This window comes from Rhea americana, unplaced genomic scaffold (assembly GCF_003343005.1).
Source record: "Rhea americana isolate MKP2758 unplaced genomic scaffold, rheAme1 scaffold_435, whole genome shotgun sequence".
Taxonomy (NCBI): domain Eukaryota; kingdom Metazoa; phylum Chordata; class Aves; order Rheiformes; family Rheidae; genus Rhea; species Rhea americana.
Genome location: NW_028186574.1, coordinates 36,149 through 53,451, shown reverse-complemented (window position 1 = coordinate 53,451; position 17,303 = coordinate 36,149). Strand labels below are relative to the sequence as shown.

At 62.2% G+C, this 17,303-nt stretch overlaps 2 protein-coding genes across 2 annotated transcripts in view; one reads left to right on the top strand and one right to left on the bottom strand.

Annotated features, from left to right (window-relative positions):
* The first annotated feature begins 355 nt into the window (after positions 1-355).
* CSRNP2 (cysteine and serine rich nuclear protein 2) lies at positions 356-10,716 on the top strand. The gene is made up of 5 exons (XM_085315689.1): positions 356-1,848; positions 5,665-5,911; positions 6,075-6,334; positions 6,612-6,908; positions 7,228-10,716. Exons 1-5 carry the CDS (start codon positions 1,780-1,782, stop codon positions 8,113-8,115), a joined length of 1,761 nt encoding a protein of 586 aa, XP_085171815.1. The 5' UTR covers positions 356-1,779; the 3' UTR covers positions 8,116-10,716.
* A 377-nt stretch (positions 10,717-11,093) lies between these two features.
* LETMD1 (LETM1 domain containing 1) overlaps positions 11,094-17,303 on the bottom strand; it is a 7,643-nt gene continuing 1,433 nt past the window's right edge. Inside the window, exons 2-9 of the mRNA XM_085315673.1 lie at positions 16,834-16,985; positions 16,544-16,659; positions 16,122-16,204; positions 14,767-14,953; positions 14,311-14,412; positions 13,681-13,833; positions 12,813-12,909; positions 11,094-12,343 (exon numbers count right to left, since the gene is read on the bottom strand). Of these exons, the coding sequence (XP_085171799.1) occupies positions 12,273-12,343; positions 12,813-12,909; positions 13,681-13,833; positions 14,311-14,412; positions 14,767-14,953; positions 16,122-16,204; positions 16,544-16,659; positions 16,834-16,985 (961 nt within the window). The 3' untranslated portion in view covers positions 11,094-12,272. The remainder of the gene's footprint in view (positions 12,344-12,812; positions 12,910-13,680; positions 13,834-14,310; positions 14,413-14,766; positions 14,954-16,121; positions 16,205-16,543; positions 16,660-16,833; positions 16,986-17,303) is intronic.

Here is a 17,303-nt window from a genome sequence, read left to right as displayed (position 1 = left end):
CCTGGTAGCTGGGGGCCGCACGGGTTGTGGGGGGCCCTTGTAGGTGGGGTCCTCTGTGGCTGCACCTCCCCTASTTGTGGGGCGGGACGTGGGGTGCTCTCGCAGCTGGGGGGGCTGGGGCTGCCCCCCTGCTGCACTTTGAGGGGGTGAGCACTGGCAGCGGGAGCACACGGAGGACGCCGGGGGTCCCAGGCGTTGTCCCCATCACCGGGGCGCACGGGAAGGTCACCACCACGGTGGGGGGGGGGGCGCAGAGGGGACGCCCCTGCGAGGAGCTGCCCCTTCGGGGACGCGGGACGGGGCGCGCGGGGCGTCCCCGTGCACCCGGGGCGCTGCGGCTGGCTGCCCTCCGGCTGTAGGGGCGGTTGGGGGGCGGACGGGGCTGCCCCCCCCGCCCCCGAGGCGCGGGACAGGCAGGGAGCCGCCGCTTCCCCCCCCCCTCGGAGAGGGAACGGCCTCAGGGTCGTCCTCTCCTGGCCTCGGGGCCGGCGCCGCTCTGGGGAGGGCGCTTCGAGGGACGCCTGGGGTTTGGCGAGTCAGCGTGGGGATTGATGTCTTCTGCTCGCAGGGAAGATGCAAGATGGATGGAGGGCGCCGTCCATCCCRTGGGACTGCTGCTCTTGCGCCTTGCGGGCGCGCTGGGCCACTTGTGGGGTCTTCCTTTTTTCTGGAAGCGGCAGGCAAAGGTGACGGATGGGGTAGTTACAGGCTTCGTCCTTCTCCCTCGGTGAAGGATGCAGCTATGGAGCYGTTCCTTCTAGGGTGGAGATGGTGTAAGATTTGGGTTAAGGAGTAGTTAGGCAGTGGAGACCAACCAGAGTTGGGTGAGGTCTTTGTGGAGTTCTTYATCCCCCTTGCTGGGAAGGCAGGTAACCGTGGGACCTTGGGGTCTTGGCAGGGTGGTTACAGGAAGAAGCAGGTGATGAGGAGTTGGATATATTGGTCGTGTTCTGGAGCAGATACAGAGCAAAGGACTGTCATGGTGGTTTTAAGCTCAAGGTACGTCCTGGAGAAGAGAAGATTGGTGGTCTCACCATGTTTCTCTCAATATAAGATAYGAGAGGGAAGGAAAGCTGGGGCTCTGGGCAGGTCATAAACGTGCAGGAGAAAGGTGATGTTTGGGAAGGTGGTTAGAGTGAGACCTYCTGCTGTCGGGGCTGCGGAGTTGATCGCCGTTCCCGTGACTTCCACCCTGTCCAGCCAGGAGCCTTCTTTCCTGAAGCGGGGAGCAGGAGTAGGAAGGGAGCTGTTTCTGCTGAAGACCTCCCTGCTGTTGGTTAGGGGTGGGAGCCTGTTCACCCGTTTCCTTTAGCCATCAGCGGAGCGTGTCTCTGCTGGTGCCGAGGCCCTGGAGTTACGGCGATGTGGCCCTGCCCCTCCTCACCGCAGGCTTATTTCAGGAGGAGCTGTGGTCTCCGAGCGGATGGAGCTTTACCCAGCTCAGGTGCTCCTTGTTCTCCTTGTCGCTGGCCAGGGCCTAGCTACCTTCAGCTTTCCTCGGTTACGGCTGCTGTCCGGAGGGAGCCCTGGAGTGCGCATCTGCCTGCGTACGAAGTCTTTCCCTCGTAACCCAGGTGAGAAGAACATCTAGAGATTCGAGTTCGGATTCAGCAACCTCGTGCTTACCCTCGTGAGAAGCTGGACCAGCAAGGTAACCATGGTGGCCTTCTCCCTACTGTGGTACCTTCACCCTCATCTTCAAGGTCTTTGGAACAAGATATCCCGTTGAGCGACTTTGGGGTACATCCAGCCTTGTGGCTTGATTCCGGTGACGCGCTGATGGGCGAAGGGCCCGAGTGTTTCGTTAAGACGCAGCGACTGTCCGACTGCCCGACTGTCCTCAGGAGTGTGGTAGCGGCGCAGGAAGAGCTGCCCAGCTGCGGCGTACGCGAAGATGCGATTTCAGGGGTGTTTGCGCTCGGGCGGCCCGGACCCACTGCTGCTAATTTTGATGCTGGTTGCATAAGTGCAGGCTTCAGCGCTGCTGGTGTTTCTGCTGCGGGAGCTGTAGCCTAGATTTATTTGTTAGCTGCATTCGCTCTCAGCAGCGCAGAACAGAACCTGAATCTTGTGCGGCTTGCTGCAAAACCTGCGCCCGGCTGCTTGCCTGAGTCCTGTTGGTTTAAGGAACGATGCGGGCTGAACTSCGGTCTCTGGCGTGTTGACCGGCGAGGCTTTATTGGAGCACGCGTCCTTTGAAACTGAGACAGCTCGGGGCGTAAAAGATCCGTAAAGCCTTTGGCTGCAGAGGCCGGTACCCGAATCCTTGGGGAAAGCCTCTCATGACTAATTTGTAAACAAGCTAAGCCGCAACTGCTGGACTCCTCGCGTTTGTGGAGTAGCTGCGTCCCTTTCGCGCTCCGCCTCGGGGACTGTCCCACCGCGGTGGCAATTCCTTAATTTGCTTCCTGCGGCTCGTTCGGACGAGCTCCTGCTGTGCCCGCCCTCATCGCTGCCCTCGGACGGGGCCCGGCGGGAGCCGCCGGCCGAGGGTGGCGCCGGGGAAGCGCTCGTTTTCCCCCGGCGTTTCGCAGCCCGCGGTGGGTTCGGCGCTCCGCGAGCCGAGCGGGTCAGACTTCGAGAGCGAAGCCGCTTCGCCGGGGGCTTCCAGCCTGGGGAGAAGCCGCCTCGGCCCCGGGAGAACCGCCGTCCCTTGGGAAGCGCGGCCGGGCGCCGCCTTCCTCGTCTCGAGCGAGGGTGAAACCGCGGGCTGGCGTCTTTCACCTGCCAAATCCGCCTTGCGTTTTGACGTCGCCTTCGCGGGAGAGGATGAGTTCAGTGCTGCAGCGGAATAAAATGGGCTCCTTTGCTTTCCCTTTTTTTTTTTTTTTTTTTTTTTTTTTTCCTGCGTATCGCGATCCAGCCCGTTGTTCACGGGGACGGGGTTATAAGATGCTGCCTCTCCGGGGCCGAACTCCCCGCCTGGCTGCTCCCGAGGGAGGCCGGTGGCCGGGGCCGCGCGATGCCCGTGCGCCGCCGGGGGTGCGGAGCGCCGCGGTCCCCCGAGTTTAGCTGCGTTTGGCTGGTTTTTCCGTTCATGGTTGTTGCRACCGGAGAGTTGTCGCGGGGCAGGACCAGCTTTTTTCTCTTGCTCTTTGTCCGCCGCTGATTTCACCCGAACGCCTCGAGCCCCGGCCAGCGCTGGCGCGTCGGTGCCGTTGGCCGTGCCGGGCAGGCGGCTTCGCCGCGGGGTCTGCGCCCGGAGGCCTCCCCGAAAGGCGAAGCTTGCGAGCGGGGCTGCCGGCTGCGGCGTTCGCCTTCGGCCCCGGCTCGCCGGGAGCCTCCGAYGGGGAGCTGCCGGGTTTGGCCGGGGCCGCGGCGGAAGGGTGCTGCCCGGGGCACCCCGGGGCCCCGCCGCCCCTCGCCCCGGGCGTCTCGCTGGGCGCCCGTGACCGTGCCAGTCCCGTCTCTTTGCTTTCTGCGGAGCCCCTCCCCGCTCCCAAAGGCAATTCCAGCAACTGCTGACATGGAAAAATTAGTATTTTTAGTTTAGCTCCTTTCGGCGCGGTTTAATAGCGGAAAGAAGGGGAATTAGTGTCACGTGGCGGTTTCCTGCGGAGCACGGCGTGGAAACCTCTGCCCGGGACTGGGGGAAGTTTCCTTTTCTTTCTCCATTCCAGTCAAATTCCCTCCTTGGGGCTCTTGTCTCCGTATAAAAATGAATGAAACCTACGTGCCTCTTATTTTCCCCCCCAAGCATGCACCCTCCTCGACTCCTGCCGCCTTCGGAAATAGATTTTCTTTCCTTTTCTGGCTCTGCCTTCGGCCCGGGAGGCGAGGAGAGAGGAGGACAGGCTCGCCCTGCGCGAGGGCCCGGCCGGCTCCCGGCTCCCTGCACCAGCACGCGGGTCCGCTCCGGCGCGGYGCCTGTCCCCGGCGGCTGCCGCGGCGGGCGTCGAACCGGCCGCGAGCCCTCAGCTGGGCCCAGACGCCGAGCAAGTGCGTTTTCTGTTAAAAAAAAAAGAAAAAGAAACTCGCTGTAATGAATGAAGGAAACTGGCCRTCGCCTCTCGCCCGCAGCCGGCGCTCTCCCACCGCGAGGAGCGACCGGGCGGCCGGAGAAGGAGGATCGCYGCTCGGGCAACGCTCCGGCCGGGAATTTCCAGCATGGAGGAATTAGCAGCAGGTCTCTTTACTGCTGTCTCATCCTGTGTAGCACCTCCCCCTTCGGCGGCTTGCTCGCTGCTCCCTGGTACCTGCGCTCAGCCCCGGCTCCCCGCGGCTTTCCTCTTCCTTCCTCGCGCTGTCTCGCCCCGGTTGCTCTCCCTACAGCAAGAATTAATTTTTTCTTTCCGCGCCGCGCAGCGCCGGGCGCGGGGAGGTGATCCCGGGGTAGAAACGCTGCCGGTGACCGCCGGCCCGCTCCGGGCGCCTCCTCGCCGTGCAGACACGAGAGGCGTTTGCAGGCTGAACCCGAGCGGCGGCGGCGGCGCGGCCCTTGCAAAAGGAGGCGCGAGCATCCGTCCGACCCCGCGGTCCGTGGGTTTCTGTTTGAGCCCCCTTCGTTCCGTTGCCATGAGAACCGTTGCCACCGCGCCGGAGGAAACGCGGAGCGGAGAAGGGAGAAGGGAGGCCGGGGTGGTGGCGGCGGCGGCGGGCGCTGCCTTCCCGGCGCCTCGGCTCCGTCCCGCTCGCCGCGCTTCGGCGCCGACCTCGCTCCCGCGGCCGAGGTGGGTGCGGGCGGAGGGGCAGCAGCGGGAGCGCGAGCGGTCTCCATCCCGCCTTTTCTCCCTCGGGCTTCCAAAAATTCCTTGCTCRCCAGGCCTCGGCGTTTCTCTTCGCTTTGGAGCGTGCGGGAAAACGCCCGAACCTCTCGCGGCAAAGTCCTGCGGGGGCTTCTTCGCCTTCCGCGCCCGGCGGTGGCGGACGGCCCCCCGCTCCTCCGGAGAACCTTTGCAGTGTGACGTCTCTTGCACGGGGACTTAGCTGGAGACCCAACCCCGCGGGCAAGGTGGTTTTGCCGCTGACCTGCTCGGTGCTCTGCAAGAGTTGGGGCRTTTCGCTAAGCAGTAAAAAAGCGATGCAAAAAAAGAAGGAGAAAGCAGAAAGCACATGCTGTGCTCGGCTACAAACCGCGTTGGGGGTTTGCATAGCTTAAGGCACCGACGAGTTGCTTTGAGCAGCGGGCCGAGAGTTTGCGACCAGTTGAACTTAACGCATGYGGCTGTTTGCATCCGAATTGAACGGTTTTCTCAGCTTTTCTCAGGAGGATGAACGTGTCTCTGAGAAAACTCGATTGCTCGTTGGCTTCTTTCCTGGCTGGGGAGCTGGCCCCGGGGTAGGAAGGGGCCGCGGCGGTGCGGAAACCCTCTCGCTGCCGAAGCCCTCGCGGCGCGGCTCCTTCCGGGCCGCGGATCTCTTGCTCCGGGACCGAGGATCCTTTCGTGCTTTCTGCTGCTCCCAACGTCGCCTTGTTTATTCTTAAGCTTTGCCGCGACGTCGAGGCTGGCTGCGTTGTGGTCCAGCGCTGCTGGAGGCGGCTTGTCACCGCTGCCCTGGGCGGCCTCTCTCGGCGTCTCCCGGGGGGGAGGCTGGAAGCTGCGCGGCCCTCGGGCTGCTCCCGCTCTGGCGACGGTCGAGCGGGCTGCGCCGGAGCCCGCGCCAGCCCTGCTGCTGGGATGGAGCGTCCTGGCGGGTCGCTGACTTTGCGCCGTGTGCCCCCAGGTACCTGGAGAGCCCCGCCGGGGCTGGCGCGGGAGACCTCGCGGCGAAGCGCTCGCCCCTGCCCGCTGCGCGGCTCTCCATGCGAGCCCCGGCCCGATGGACGCGGTCACGAGCGCCAGCCTCAAGAGGAAGTTCGAGGAGGCGGACGTGGGCTCGCCCGTCTCCAACTCGGACGATGAGATCTCCAACAGCGACAGCGCGGACAGCTGCGACAGCGTCAACCCGCCCAGCTCCGCCGGCTTCATACGTGAGTGCCCGCGCGGCCGGTGAGGTCCGCGCCGGGGCCCAGGGCAGCGCGTGGGGCCCGCAGCGCGCTCGGAGGGCTCGGAGAAGCCGGGCGGTGGAGCGGCGCGGGTTTGGGCCRCCTCCTTTCGCTCCGACGTATCCGCTCGGGTTTTCCCTCCCCGCAGCCACTTCCATCCTGAAGCGGCAGAAGCCGCCGCGCCGGAAGAACGTGCGCTTCGACCAGGTGACCGTGTACTACTTCGCCCGCCGGCARGGCTTCACCAGCGTGCCCAGCCAGGGCGGCAGCTCGCTGGGCATGGCCCAGCGCCACAACTCTGTCCGCAGCTACACGCTCTGCGAGTTCGCTCAGGAGCAGGAGGTGAATCACCGGGAAATCCTCCGCGAGCACCTCAAGGAAGAGAAGCTCCACGCCAAAAAGATGAAGGTACCGCTCGGGGAGCGCCGCTGCCGGCGTGGGTCAGCGGCAGCCGCTCGGCTCGGCTCGGCTCGGCTCGGCGGGGCGCTCGCGCCCCACGCTCGGAGCCGGGGCTTGCGTTGCTGCGGCGGGGAAGTGGAGGCCGGGGAGGGCAGCGTGGGGAGGAGGGGACGGAGCAGGGAGTTTAAGGCGCCTTCCTGCGCCTGGATACTTTTTCCATGGGAGCTGGATCCGGACCCTTCGTTGCTTCTGACCCTCGTTTAAACGCGCTGGTTCTGCCCCCCAGCTCACCAAGAACGGCACCGTCGAGTCCGAGGAGGCAGACGGCCTCACGCTGGAGGACGTGTCGGACGACGACATTGACGTGGAGAACGTGGAAGTGGACGACTACTTCTTCCTGCAGCCGCTGCCCACCAAGCGGCGCCGGGCCCTGCTCCGAGCCTCCGGCGTCCACCGCATCGACGCGGAGGAGAAGCAGGAGCTGCGGGCCATCCGCCTGTCGCGGGAGGAGTGCGGCTGTGACTGTCGCCTGTACTGCGATCCGGAGGCCTGTGCCTGCAGCCAGGCGGGGATCAAATGCCAGGTGAGTTGGGGCGGCACCGGAGAGCGTCCAAGCTTGGCTTGGCGGCTGCCGAGCCCCCTCGGCCACGTCCTTCCGGTGGGGCTGGTCGCAGCTTCGGTGCCGGTGTGCTCAGGCTCTCCTTGGGGTCTTCCTGGCTTGCAGGAAGAGATTGAGGTGGGATCATAGGAGAGAGACCTGCAGCTCCAGCCTTGCTCCGGGGGCCACCCACGTGGTCGGGAAGAGGCCGAGGGCAGCTGCCCCCCTCGGGCACGCTCCTGCGGAGGAGCGCGCGGGTCCTCGTGCTGCCATCCCTCTGCTGCAGCCTCTCCCTCCCTACCAGGTGGATCGCATGTCCTTCCCCTGCGGCTGCTCCAGGGACGGCTGCGGGAACATGGCCGGCCGGATCGAATTCAAYCCCATCCGGGTGCGGACTCACTACCTCCACACCATCATGAAACTGGAGCTGGAGAACAAGCGCCAAGGCACGCGGCCCCAGGCCCCGGAAGAGGAGTCCGCTCACGGCTCTGGCAGCGACTGGCTGGGCACACAGTCTTCGGAGACGCAGGACTTCCAGGAGTTCATGGCGGAGAACGAGACGGCCGTCATGCACCTGCAGACGGCGGAGGAGCTGGAGAGGCTCAAGGCTGAAGAAGACTCCAGCAGCGGCTCCAGCATGGAGAGCCTGGGGGTTTGCATCCTCGAGGAACCTCTGGCCGTGCCGGAGGGCTTGTGCCCGGGCCTCAGCGCCCCGATCCTCATCCAAGCGCAGCTCCCCCCGGGCTCGTCCGTCCTGTGCTTCGCGGACAGCCCGGAGCAGGCGACGGCGGCGGCGGYGGCGGGCGACCAGCCTTACTTGAACAATGCACCCGTGGTCTACTACCAGGTGGAGCCGCGGTCCGTGCTGGGAGCCAAGGGAGAGGGCGGCGGCGCGGAGGAGCTGGAGGCGCCCTCCTCGTGCACGAACGACAAGGATGCGAGCGTCATCTCCGTCCCCGTGGCCTCGCTGGTGACTTGCAGCCGCGCCGCGCCTCCGAGCAAGGGCGAAGCGGCCAAARCCGCTGCCTCCTCGTCCTCGGAGGCTCCTCCGTCTCCCGAGAGCCGCCGAGCGGCGGCCGCTCCTCCCTTCTGCACAAACTCTCCGTGCCCCGAGCCGGAGCCGGCCCCGGAGAGAGCCTGCGAGCTGCCCTCCGCGGAGGAGCGGGCGCTGGGGCCTGCCCTGGCCGTGTGACCGGCCCGGGCACCTCGGCGCTCCTTTCCCCACTCTCTATTTATTGACGATATTTTATGGAGCGGCACCGGCCACTCGAGGTTATTTAATTCCGGGGGGAGGGAGGGGAACGGGGCTGCTTTGTACAGACRGTTTTACACGACTCCAAGCGCTTGCGGCCGCCTCGCGAGGCTGCGGGCGCCGGCGGCTCCTCGTCTCGAAGGCTGGAAGCGCCGGCGCGTGAGCCGGGCGGCTCTTCCCGCGACCGCTCCGCACGAGGACGCGTCCTAGAAGCAATAGCGCGAAGCCGCCCCTCGTTCTCGTCCCTCCCGAGCGTCCGGCGCAGGGCTCGACGCGGAGGCGGCGGCGGCTCCGTCCCGCTGCTCGTCCCGGGCGAAGCCGACGGTGCTCCCGCCGGCGCGGCTCCCGCCTCTCCCGGCCCGGAAGAGATCGGCTTGCCGCGGCGCCGCCGGCGCCTGCGACCGCTCGGTCACCGTCCGCACGCCGACCCGGAGCCGCTTGCGTCTCCGGGGAGCGTTTTGCTTTTTCCCGGTGCGCTCTGCCGGCCCCGCTGCTCCGGCCGCTCTGCGGACGGGCCGGCGGCACCGCTCGCCTTCCCGGCTTGCTCTTTTTCCCCCTCCCCCCATTTTTTTTTCCTTTTTTTGAACAAAAGCTGACTTTTTCTAACACACTGAATGTTTACTGGGCCGCGTAGCAAGGCAGCAGCTCCCAGTGCTGCTGCAGCCGCTCGGCCACGGCGCAGCCCCAGCGGGCTCCAGCCTCCCCAGCAAGGGCAAGGATGGACTGGGAGAGCCCCTGGAGGGGGATGCTGCCCGTGGCTTCCCACGCTCGTTAGCGACCTCCTTTTAATTGCACAAGAGGGGTGAGAACACGGCCCCCAAACTCTTCTGGAAAGCTATTTTTTATTTTATTTTTTTTTAACCACGTTGTTGCTTTTAATTACATCCCGCTCCTGGCCCGATCGGCGCCCGCGCCTGCGGGAGGCTCCGGCGTGCTGAAGAGCCGCAGCTTTTCCTCGCCCGGGCRAGGCGAGGAGCTCCGCTCCTGCTCCAGCCTTTCCCCATCCACGGGGCCGCGCGGCAGGAGGGGGCGCGGGGAGCCCCGGCAGCGCCGCGGGGAGCAGGAGGGACTGCGGCACGCTGGAGCCCTTCCCTGCCGCCGCCGCCGGAGCCCGATACAGCAGCCCGGGCTGCCGCCTCGCCTTCCCTTTGGAAACCGCCTTCGGCTTGCGGAGCTGCTAGCAGGAGCCCCTGCGCCAAAGGGAAGCCGCCCCTGGAGACCACGGCGAGAGAACTGGGGGGAAACTGGGCTGAAGAAGTGCTGGGATTGTTTTGGGTTGGGAATTTTAAAAAATTTCTTTTTTTTTTTTAAGGCTCTTCTCGTGCTTCTGTTTGGCAGCTTCTCGCTGCGGTGCAGGAAGCGGCTGAGCCAGTTTCGCTTGCTTTGTCGAAAGGTGGTTGAAAGCCCGTTTTTGTGCCCGAGCCCTCGCCGCAGCAGCGTCCGTCTGTCCGTCCGTCCATCCGTCCACATGGCGCCCGCCACTGCGTCCCTCCCTCCCAGCCGGTGCTGAGCCCCGCACGCGCGCACGGGCAGGCGGCAACGTCTGCTCCTCCGGCGGGTGCCGGGATCGTATCGCCGCCCCGTTCCAGCCCTCCCCGGGCRGCTTTCGTCCTCGAGCCTCCCGCCCGGGCTCGCTCTTTCCCTGTTTCCTTCCTGCCTTAACGCCGCAGCCCGGCGGCCGCCTGGGCCGGGTTCGGTTCGGATCAAAGTCTCCGGGGCCGGCGCCCTGCCCATCCCCACGGCTGCGGGGCGGGAACGGGAGCAGCTCTGCGCTGCAACGCCAACAGCCACACTTGAATAGGTTGAAGTCTTTTTTTTTTTCCTCTCATTTGTTTGTTTTTAATTAATTAACTCGACGGTCCCTTCCCAGATTTGTGTCCCAGCCCTTGGGCACTGCAGGAACAAGCGAAGCCAGGTCAGGAGCCTCCCGYGAGGGGAGGCAGCGCTCCGGGACAGCCGAGCCTGGGCTGCTCGCCCTGACCCGCCAGAATGAATCCTAAGTCGCTGTTTAGGATGGGTGCTTTCACAAGAAGCAAAGAACTAATAGGATTTATTCTATTTTTACAAAGATAACTATGCTGTTAATAGTGCAATGAAAGCGCATTTCTGCCTTTTTTTTGTTTGTTTGTTTTTCAACATAACTCACTGACACTAATGCTGGTACCGCACTGGCTCCTTCGAAACGATTAGCTGTGTAAGAAACCCATCTCCTCTCTGGTGCTACTGAGCTGTTCCGGCAGCAGCGTTGCTATCACGCGTCGAAAGCCAGTCGTTACCTGCTAGTTTCTGAGTTGTAACACTCTGGCGCTAGCTCGCCTGGCTCCTCTTCCTATTTAAATAGTGACTCTGCTACTTTCTAACTCTCTCACACACACTGTATACAGGTGGCATTTTTTTTTTCTTTTTTCCAGTGTGAATCCAAAGCTTGTCAGGTCCTCCGCATTTTTTTTTTTTTTTGCCTTTTCAGTTCTTTTCATTGTGATAATGCTGTATTTAAAGAGAATATTTAAGTGTAAAAATAAAGAAATGCTCAAACTTGCACTGTGAGTYGATCTCATCTTACAGGGCATTAAAAAAAACACATCGGTGAAATGCTCTTGCTGGAATAAGGATTTCAGAGTCAGGAAAAATAAAGCTCCCAGCAGCACAAGCGCAGGCTCCAGGATCGCACCTCAGGGATTTGCTCTGGGCAAGGGAAAGGGCCATCTTCCCCAAGGGGCGAGGGAGCCCCTAAAGCTGGCCTGAAGCACAGGTAACTGGTTACTGGTTCTTTTTTCCAGTTTCGTTTCTATTTATACCCTAATGCGAGTTAGAAGCGGGGGTGGAGGGGGCAAGTTCCCATGTTAGTGGGCTGCTTCCTCGGGTGGAAGAGCTGGCGGCAGGCCAGCGAGCGGAAGGCAGGACACAACCTCAGGACACCCACTTCCTTTTGTCTTTAATAAAACACTTAACAACACTTACAGCAGGTTCAAATTCACTCAACAGATGGACAGTTCTCATGCATTGACTGTGCTGGGTAAGACTAGTTGGTAAAAGGCCGAGTTTTTAATCCCTTAATACGACTTGCAGCCTCAGACACACAAGGGGAGTGCGCAGGGAGCTGCTGCCAGCCAGCCTCTTGCCCCCCAAAGCCTTGCGCGCCGAGCGGAAAGCGCAGCGCTAAACTCTAATTAGGCAGAGCTTTAATCGCTTCGGAGACTAACAGACCGCGTCCTCAACCGAAGACGCCGCTTCAGCATTTCCTCTCGAACGCAATTCGTGTCTGCGGCAGCRTTTCTGGCACGGGGGACGGAGCCCCGCCGGCTGCAGCTCGAGGTGAGGTGGGCGCCCGCGCAGGCTGCGGCTTTCCCGCCAGCCCCCGCCTCCGTCCTGCAGCGAGAGGAGCTCCCGGGAGGCAGCCAGAACYGAACAGAAGCACAGAAACTCCCAGCGCCAGGTAAGGTCGCTGTGGGGGCAGCACAAGGTTTTGCGGTCTGGTCCTAACCCCTGAGGGCGATTTTTCTACGTAAGACTGCTCAGAAAACCAAGTAAATCTGCAAGAGCCCTGCTGTGGAAGGGCGCAGCAAAACCCATGCCGAACAGAGCCCGCTATCAGGAGTTACTACGGGGAAGCTTTGAAAGGCAGAGGAGATGCCTGTTCTCCCTTGCGAAGGGTTGTAGCTAAAGTGACACAGCTTAAGAGTTGTAACAGTGAAGCCACCTCCCCCCGCCGACACCGAACGGCGTCCGCGGCGGAGGGAAGGCAGAGGCCGCGCTCAGCCCTGCTCCAGGTCCCGAGAGCRCGTTCCTGCTGCCGAGGGGCCGTGCAGGGCAGCGGGAAAGCCGTGAGCTGGGCTCGCCTCCGGCGGAGAAGGGAGCGAGTCCCGCGTTCGTCCGTGCGGCAGCTCTTCCGCGCGTGTGTGTGTGGGTGTGTGCGTGTGTGTGTGTGTGTGTGGACGCGAGGGAGCGCAGGGCTCTTCTCGCCGACTCCGGGCCGTCGTGCCACACCGCCAAAAGGATCTCCGCTCCGTCAAAGCCAACGAGCGCCGGAGACGGGCTGGGATCGGAAGTCCACGCGCAATGCCACAGGTGAGGGCTCGCAGCCGGGGACTCTGCTCTCACTCCTTGGCCCTGATGTAGTTGAGGGACAGTAAGACCATGCTGTTTGCCAAGAGAGAGGCCTCGGAAGCTGAAAAGACAAAAGCTGAGTCAGAGCAGCACGGGGAGGGAGGCAGAGGCTGCAAACGGCAGGACATAAACCAGGCAGCTTCAAACACGCTCAGCCTGAGCTGCGCCACAAGCTGTGGGTCCCCTCTTTGTCCCTAATCCCCCCCCGAGGAGCCGGCCTCGCTCTCCCGAGGGCTCTTTGCCCAACTCGGGGGACCYGATTTCCCTTCTGCTCGTTTTGTTTCCACCAGCCCTGCTGCAGCGCTCAAGGCTGCCACCGCGAGGGCTCACGCGACAGCGGCACCCAGGCGAGCGGCGCAGGCCGGGCCATCCCCGCCCGGCTGGTGCTCAGCACGGGTGAACCGGCGCCCACACACGCATCCCTCTGCGAGGGCGCTCGGAGCTGCTCCCCGGAGCGCAGCGGATCTCCCAGCATTGCCCAGTTCAGCGCCGCCAGTCGGCCTCTGCCCGCCCGGCTCGGCCTCCGTTACCTTGCAGCTTGCAGGACAGCCCCAGCCACTGCTCCAGCCACGCTCTGCACTCGGACGCGCTCAGGTGCGTGGAGTTCAGGCCGCGGAGGTAACAAGCCTACGGATCACAGCAGAGAATCAGCACGGGGGCACTCAGGCGCGGCCGCTCCAGATCACGTGGGAATCCCTAACGTCAAGCGTTACGCGCTGCCATCCTTCCTCGTCACCTCTTACCAAACAGGACACATCGAACTGTTCCACGCTGTGCCGTGGAGCGACCCTCGCGCASAGCGCTGTCTGGGGGTGGGTGGCGCTGCCACTTGCCCCGAGCCCYCCCAGATCCGAGCCCCCTGCGTGCCGAGAGCCAAGCCTTTTCGCAGGGAAACTCGAGGGGGATATGGCCAAGCCTCCCTGTTGCTCTTTCTTTCATGATCTGTCTCCCTGCTCAGAGACTTACTGGCGAGATAGCTAGCTGCAGCTGAACGTGAATATTTATTGGCTTGGCTCTGTCTCAGACACCAGTATAAACAGGATTTTGTAAAAGGCCACAGCACAAAGTGCTTTCACGCACAACATCCACACACAGGCTTCAGCGGGGCACGTGGGAGTTCTGCCCTCACCAGGAAGGCTGGGGCATTCTCAGGGATTTAACAGCGAGTCCTTGTTCCTCCACTTCTTTGCAGAACAGCTTGGTTTGAGGTGCCAGGCTCAGACMACACCCCCACGGAGGAGGGAATCCTGCGGCGTGCGGTGGGCCTGGAGGAACGCGACCTGCCCGGACGCAACGGGGCAGGGCCAGCAACGGGGAGGGCCAGGACGACAGAGCCCTGCGGGGGGTCCCGCGCTTGCTACAGCGCCCAGCGCAAAGGGAGAAGGGCGTCATCCTCACCGCTTTCAGCTCCTCCTCGGAGAGCTCGCTCAGCCCCAGCCGCAGCATGGCACGGTCCAGGTGCCGGATCTCCAAGACGTGGCTCCGCAGGCGATACCTCAGGAACAAGGCCGGCAAATGAGGCGTCAGGAACAGGACGTGGCTTAGGGCTTTCTGAGGCAGGGAAGGAAAACGAGGACAAGGGCGCGATCTCAGGTGAGCCCACACGACAGCACAGAAGCGGGAGCGGAGCGTCCGACCCGCTCAGGCCCAAATTTAAATCGGACAAAGCGCCGCCTCCTCCGTCCTGTCTTGCACTTTGTTCCCCTTTAATCATTCAGACWACTGCTCACAGCCCGTAGGGAAACCCTGAGCTGCCCCTGACAGTTCTCATTCCGCCCAAATCAGCAGCRTGGCCCAGTGAGCGAAGCACAGAGCAGAGAGCTCAGAGAAACCAGCTCGACTCTGAGTCGAGCTGCTGGACGCAGGTGGCTGCGGCGTGTTCACGTTCGTGGGCAGGCTCAGATGCAGCCTATGGTCTGACCAAGGCAGCGCACGAGGGACCCGCAGCAGAGGGGGCGGTCAAAAGGGCACCCGAAACGGGCACCTGCACGTTCTCCGACTCGCGGGGAGGAGGAAAGCGGCACTCACCACGTGAGGCACCCGGAGCTTGTTCAGGCCCAAGGGAGACCCCGAAAACAAGCCTCTCGCAGCATAGAGTTCAGCCACGCGCRGTTGGGAACCTCGCTGCACCTGAAAGCGCCAAAACGTTCACTGTCACTGAAAAATCAGAGCCCTTCGACCACCCCAAGGGTGCCAGTCACTACCGGATCCAAGCTAAGGAGGACCAAGGTTGGAATCGGGAATCAGCAGCCTAATTCCGGCAGCATCAGGCTCGGTGGAGCTGGACAGCTGCGCCAGGTGACCAGCAGCACCCAAGCTCGTCAAAGCGAGCTCGGGGAGCCCCGCGGACACRCCAGATCCAGCCTACCCGCCACGACGCCGGGTCCTGCGCGCACGGGAYGCCGCAGCCAGAGCGCGAGCGCGCGTGCTGAGGCGCGTGTCGGGCCGGGCAGCCCACGCAGCCGGGCCGGCGGCGGCGTTTACCTTGGCGCAGAGCTCCTGAAGCTGCTCTTGCAGCCGCGGCTCAGGCAGGGACCGTGCTGCCAGAGCTAAGCTCTTTACCACGTCCRAATACGCTTCTCTCCGGATAGCGTGGTAAGCGTCCAGGAACTCAACCTGCTGCTGTGGGGTCCAGAAGTAGCGGATCAGGAGCTGTCTTGGGAAGAAATACCTGGGGGAGAAAGGACGATGYGAGATCAGAGCGGGGAGCCTCGCACGCAGGGAGGCGCGGACGAGCTCGGGTGATGGGATTTCGTTTTACAGAGGAAAAGAGGCACAAGCCACGTCGTGCTCCGGGGCAGCTCGTCTCTCCCTAGCCTGAACCATGCGCATTTCCTGCCCGGCCCCAGGGCACGGCGCGCTCAGGCCCTTCAGGAAAGGCCCGCTCGGGTAACTGGATGGCAGCCGTTCCCAGACAGACATTCCCAGCTGCGGCTGACGGTCTCGGAAAGCCTCGAAAGGAATCTGYCCTCCGCTGTTTACACAGCGGGGCTCTCCCCAGCTCACAGCTCATAAAACCCAGAAAGCAGAATTTCGAAATCCAGGAACAGCCTGGCTGGCTCAGGCAGCGAGGGAGAGGAGCGTTCGAAGAACTAGAGAGGCAGCCGGGAAGGAATTGTGCAACGAGGCTGCTTCTCCAGCGCCACGCGCGCAGGGCTGCTCACTGCGGACACGCGCTCTACGGTCCCAGCACCGCACCGGGTTTCAGTTTCTGTAGGTTAGAAAGAAAGGCAGGATCTGCACACACCGAAGAAAATCCTGCTGCAACAGTGAAACGACAGCTGGGTTTATTCAGGTACAGGTACTTTTATTGCAGCAAAACCTGGCCCTCAAGAGAGGGTCTAAAAGCAATCCCACAAAATCTAAGACACCRGATCTCTGTGGAGGACAGGACAGAAGGGAGAACTTAAATGTACAAAGAAGGAAAGAAAAAAACCCAATCCAGAGACCTGGCATGGCATTTAGTCTGCGCAGTGGGGGCAACGCATGTCTGCAGATAACAGATCTCTCCTTTTATACTTTCTYAATTCAGAAGCAATTAAAGAACTAAATTAGAAAAAAAAAAAGAAAAAAAAAAAGGCAGGCCTGGGAAACAGGGAAACGTATTTTCTCTGAATTTGAACGCTACCGAAAGCGCTCCCAAAGCGTCTGCAGAGGTAGCTGTTCTGCAGCGAATCTCCTTCCCCAGGCAGCTGAGAAAGGAGAAAGGAAGGAGCCCAAAGATCGGCGCCGCTGCCSAAGCCCTGCGCTCACCGCTGAGCGYCTGCCCGTCGTTATCCCAGGAAAGCCCTGGCTGGGGAAAGGCAGCGTTTTAGGAGCTCCACAGAGCTCGTACTCACATCAGGACTATGACCAAGAAGTTGGCAAAAGGCGGAATGGCGATAATCCCGATAGGAATTGCCTTGATCAGGTCCCTGCGGAACTGTCTCAGAAATTAAAACAGACAATTAGGGTTTAATACGAAGTTAATGAAACTCACTAAAAATTAATAGCAAGAGATAGATCCCAAGCCCAGTGGCAACTTCCAAACCCAATTTTTAGCGGGAAACGCCCCGTTAATAAGCCCATAACCCAGAGAAAGCTGCCGGTCTGTCCCGCTCYGACCCCCTGCTGAAGCCAGCCAGCTGCATGCAAAATCAGAGGAGTTTTTTTGCCCTCCCCGGGCAGCAGGAGGGAGGCAAAGCACGGCGCTGCCGCCGGAGCCAGGCGGTCCGACTCGGACACTCATCCTCGCTCCCAGAGCCCAGCCCGCGCGCCGCACCTGTCTCAGCCTCTCCATCTCCCTGTAGGGAAGCTGATGAAAATTCAGTCGCTGACGGGACATTTTTAGCCTGATCTTCCTTATTTCTTTTACTTCCCAAAACAGCGCTTGAATTCCTGCACAGACAGAGATGACACTGAGGCCCCTGCATCCCAGATGAACAATCGGAAGCATTGCTGACAAGGTGATTTGTAGTTTTTTGAGGAGGTTAAAAAGAGAACAAGCAGCGCATCCAGCTCCATTAGTTCTCCCTTGAGAAGCAAAACCGCCTCCTCCTCTCTCAGACCCACCTTTCGTGAAAGTCRCATACAGCACATAGAAGCGGGGGAATGTCCTTTCCAGAAACCTCTCGTATCTCCCATTGATGTGCTTGACTTTTGACACGAGGGCAGTAAGAAAGGCTCGGGAGCTTGCTTTGGTGGAGAGGCAGCACACCGGGTGCCTGCAACAAAAGGCCACCCATCAGCACCCTTAGAGCAAAGGTTTCTCGGCGTTCTGCAGGATCGGGCTCCGCAAAGGAAAGCCCGAGGTGGCTGCGAGACAACGTGGGAGAGGCCACGGCCGCTTTTGCTTGGCCCCTGCAGCCCCCGTCCCCAAACCGCGGGCGGAACCGCCGGTATTTAGGGGTCACGGCCGGTAATTGGGGGGGGGGTAAGGCCGGTCATCGGCGGGCTGCTGTCGCCGGGGAACTGGGAGCCCATGGCTGGTAACRGGGGGGCTCTAGGGGTGATATTTGGCCCGGGGGAGGCAGACGGGCTGC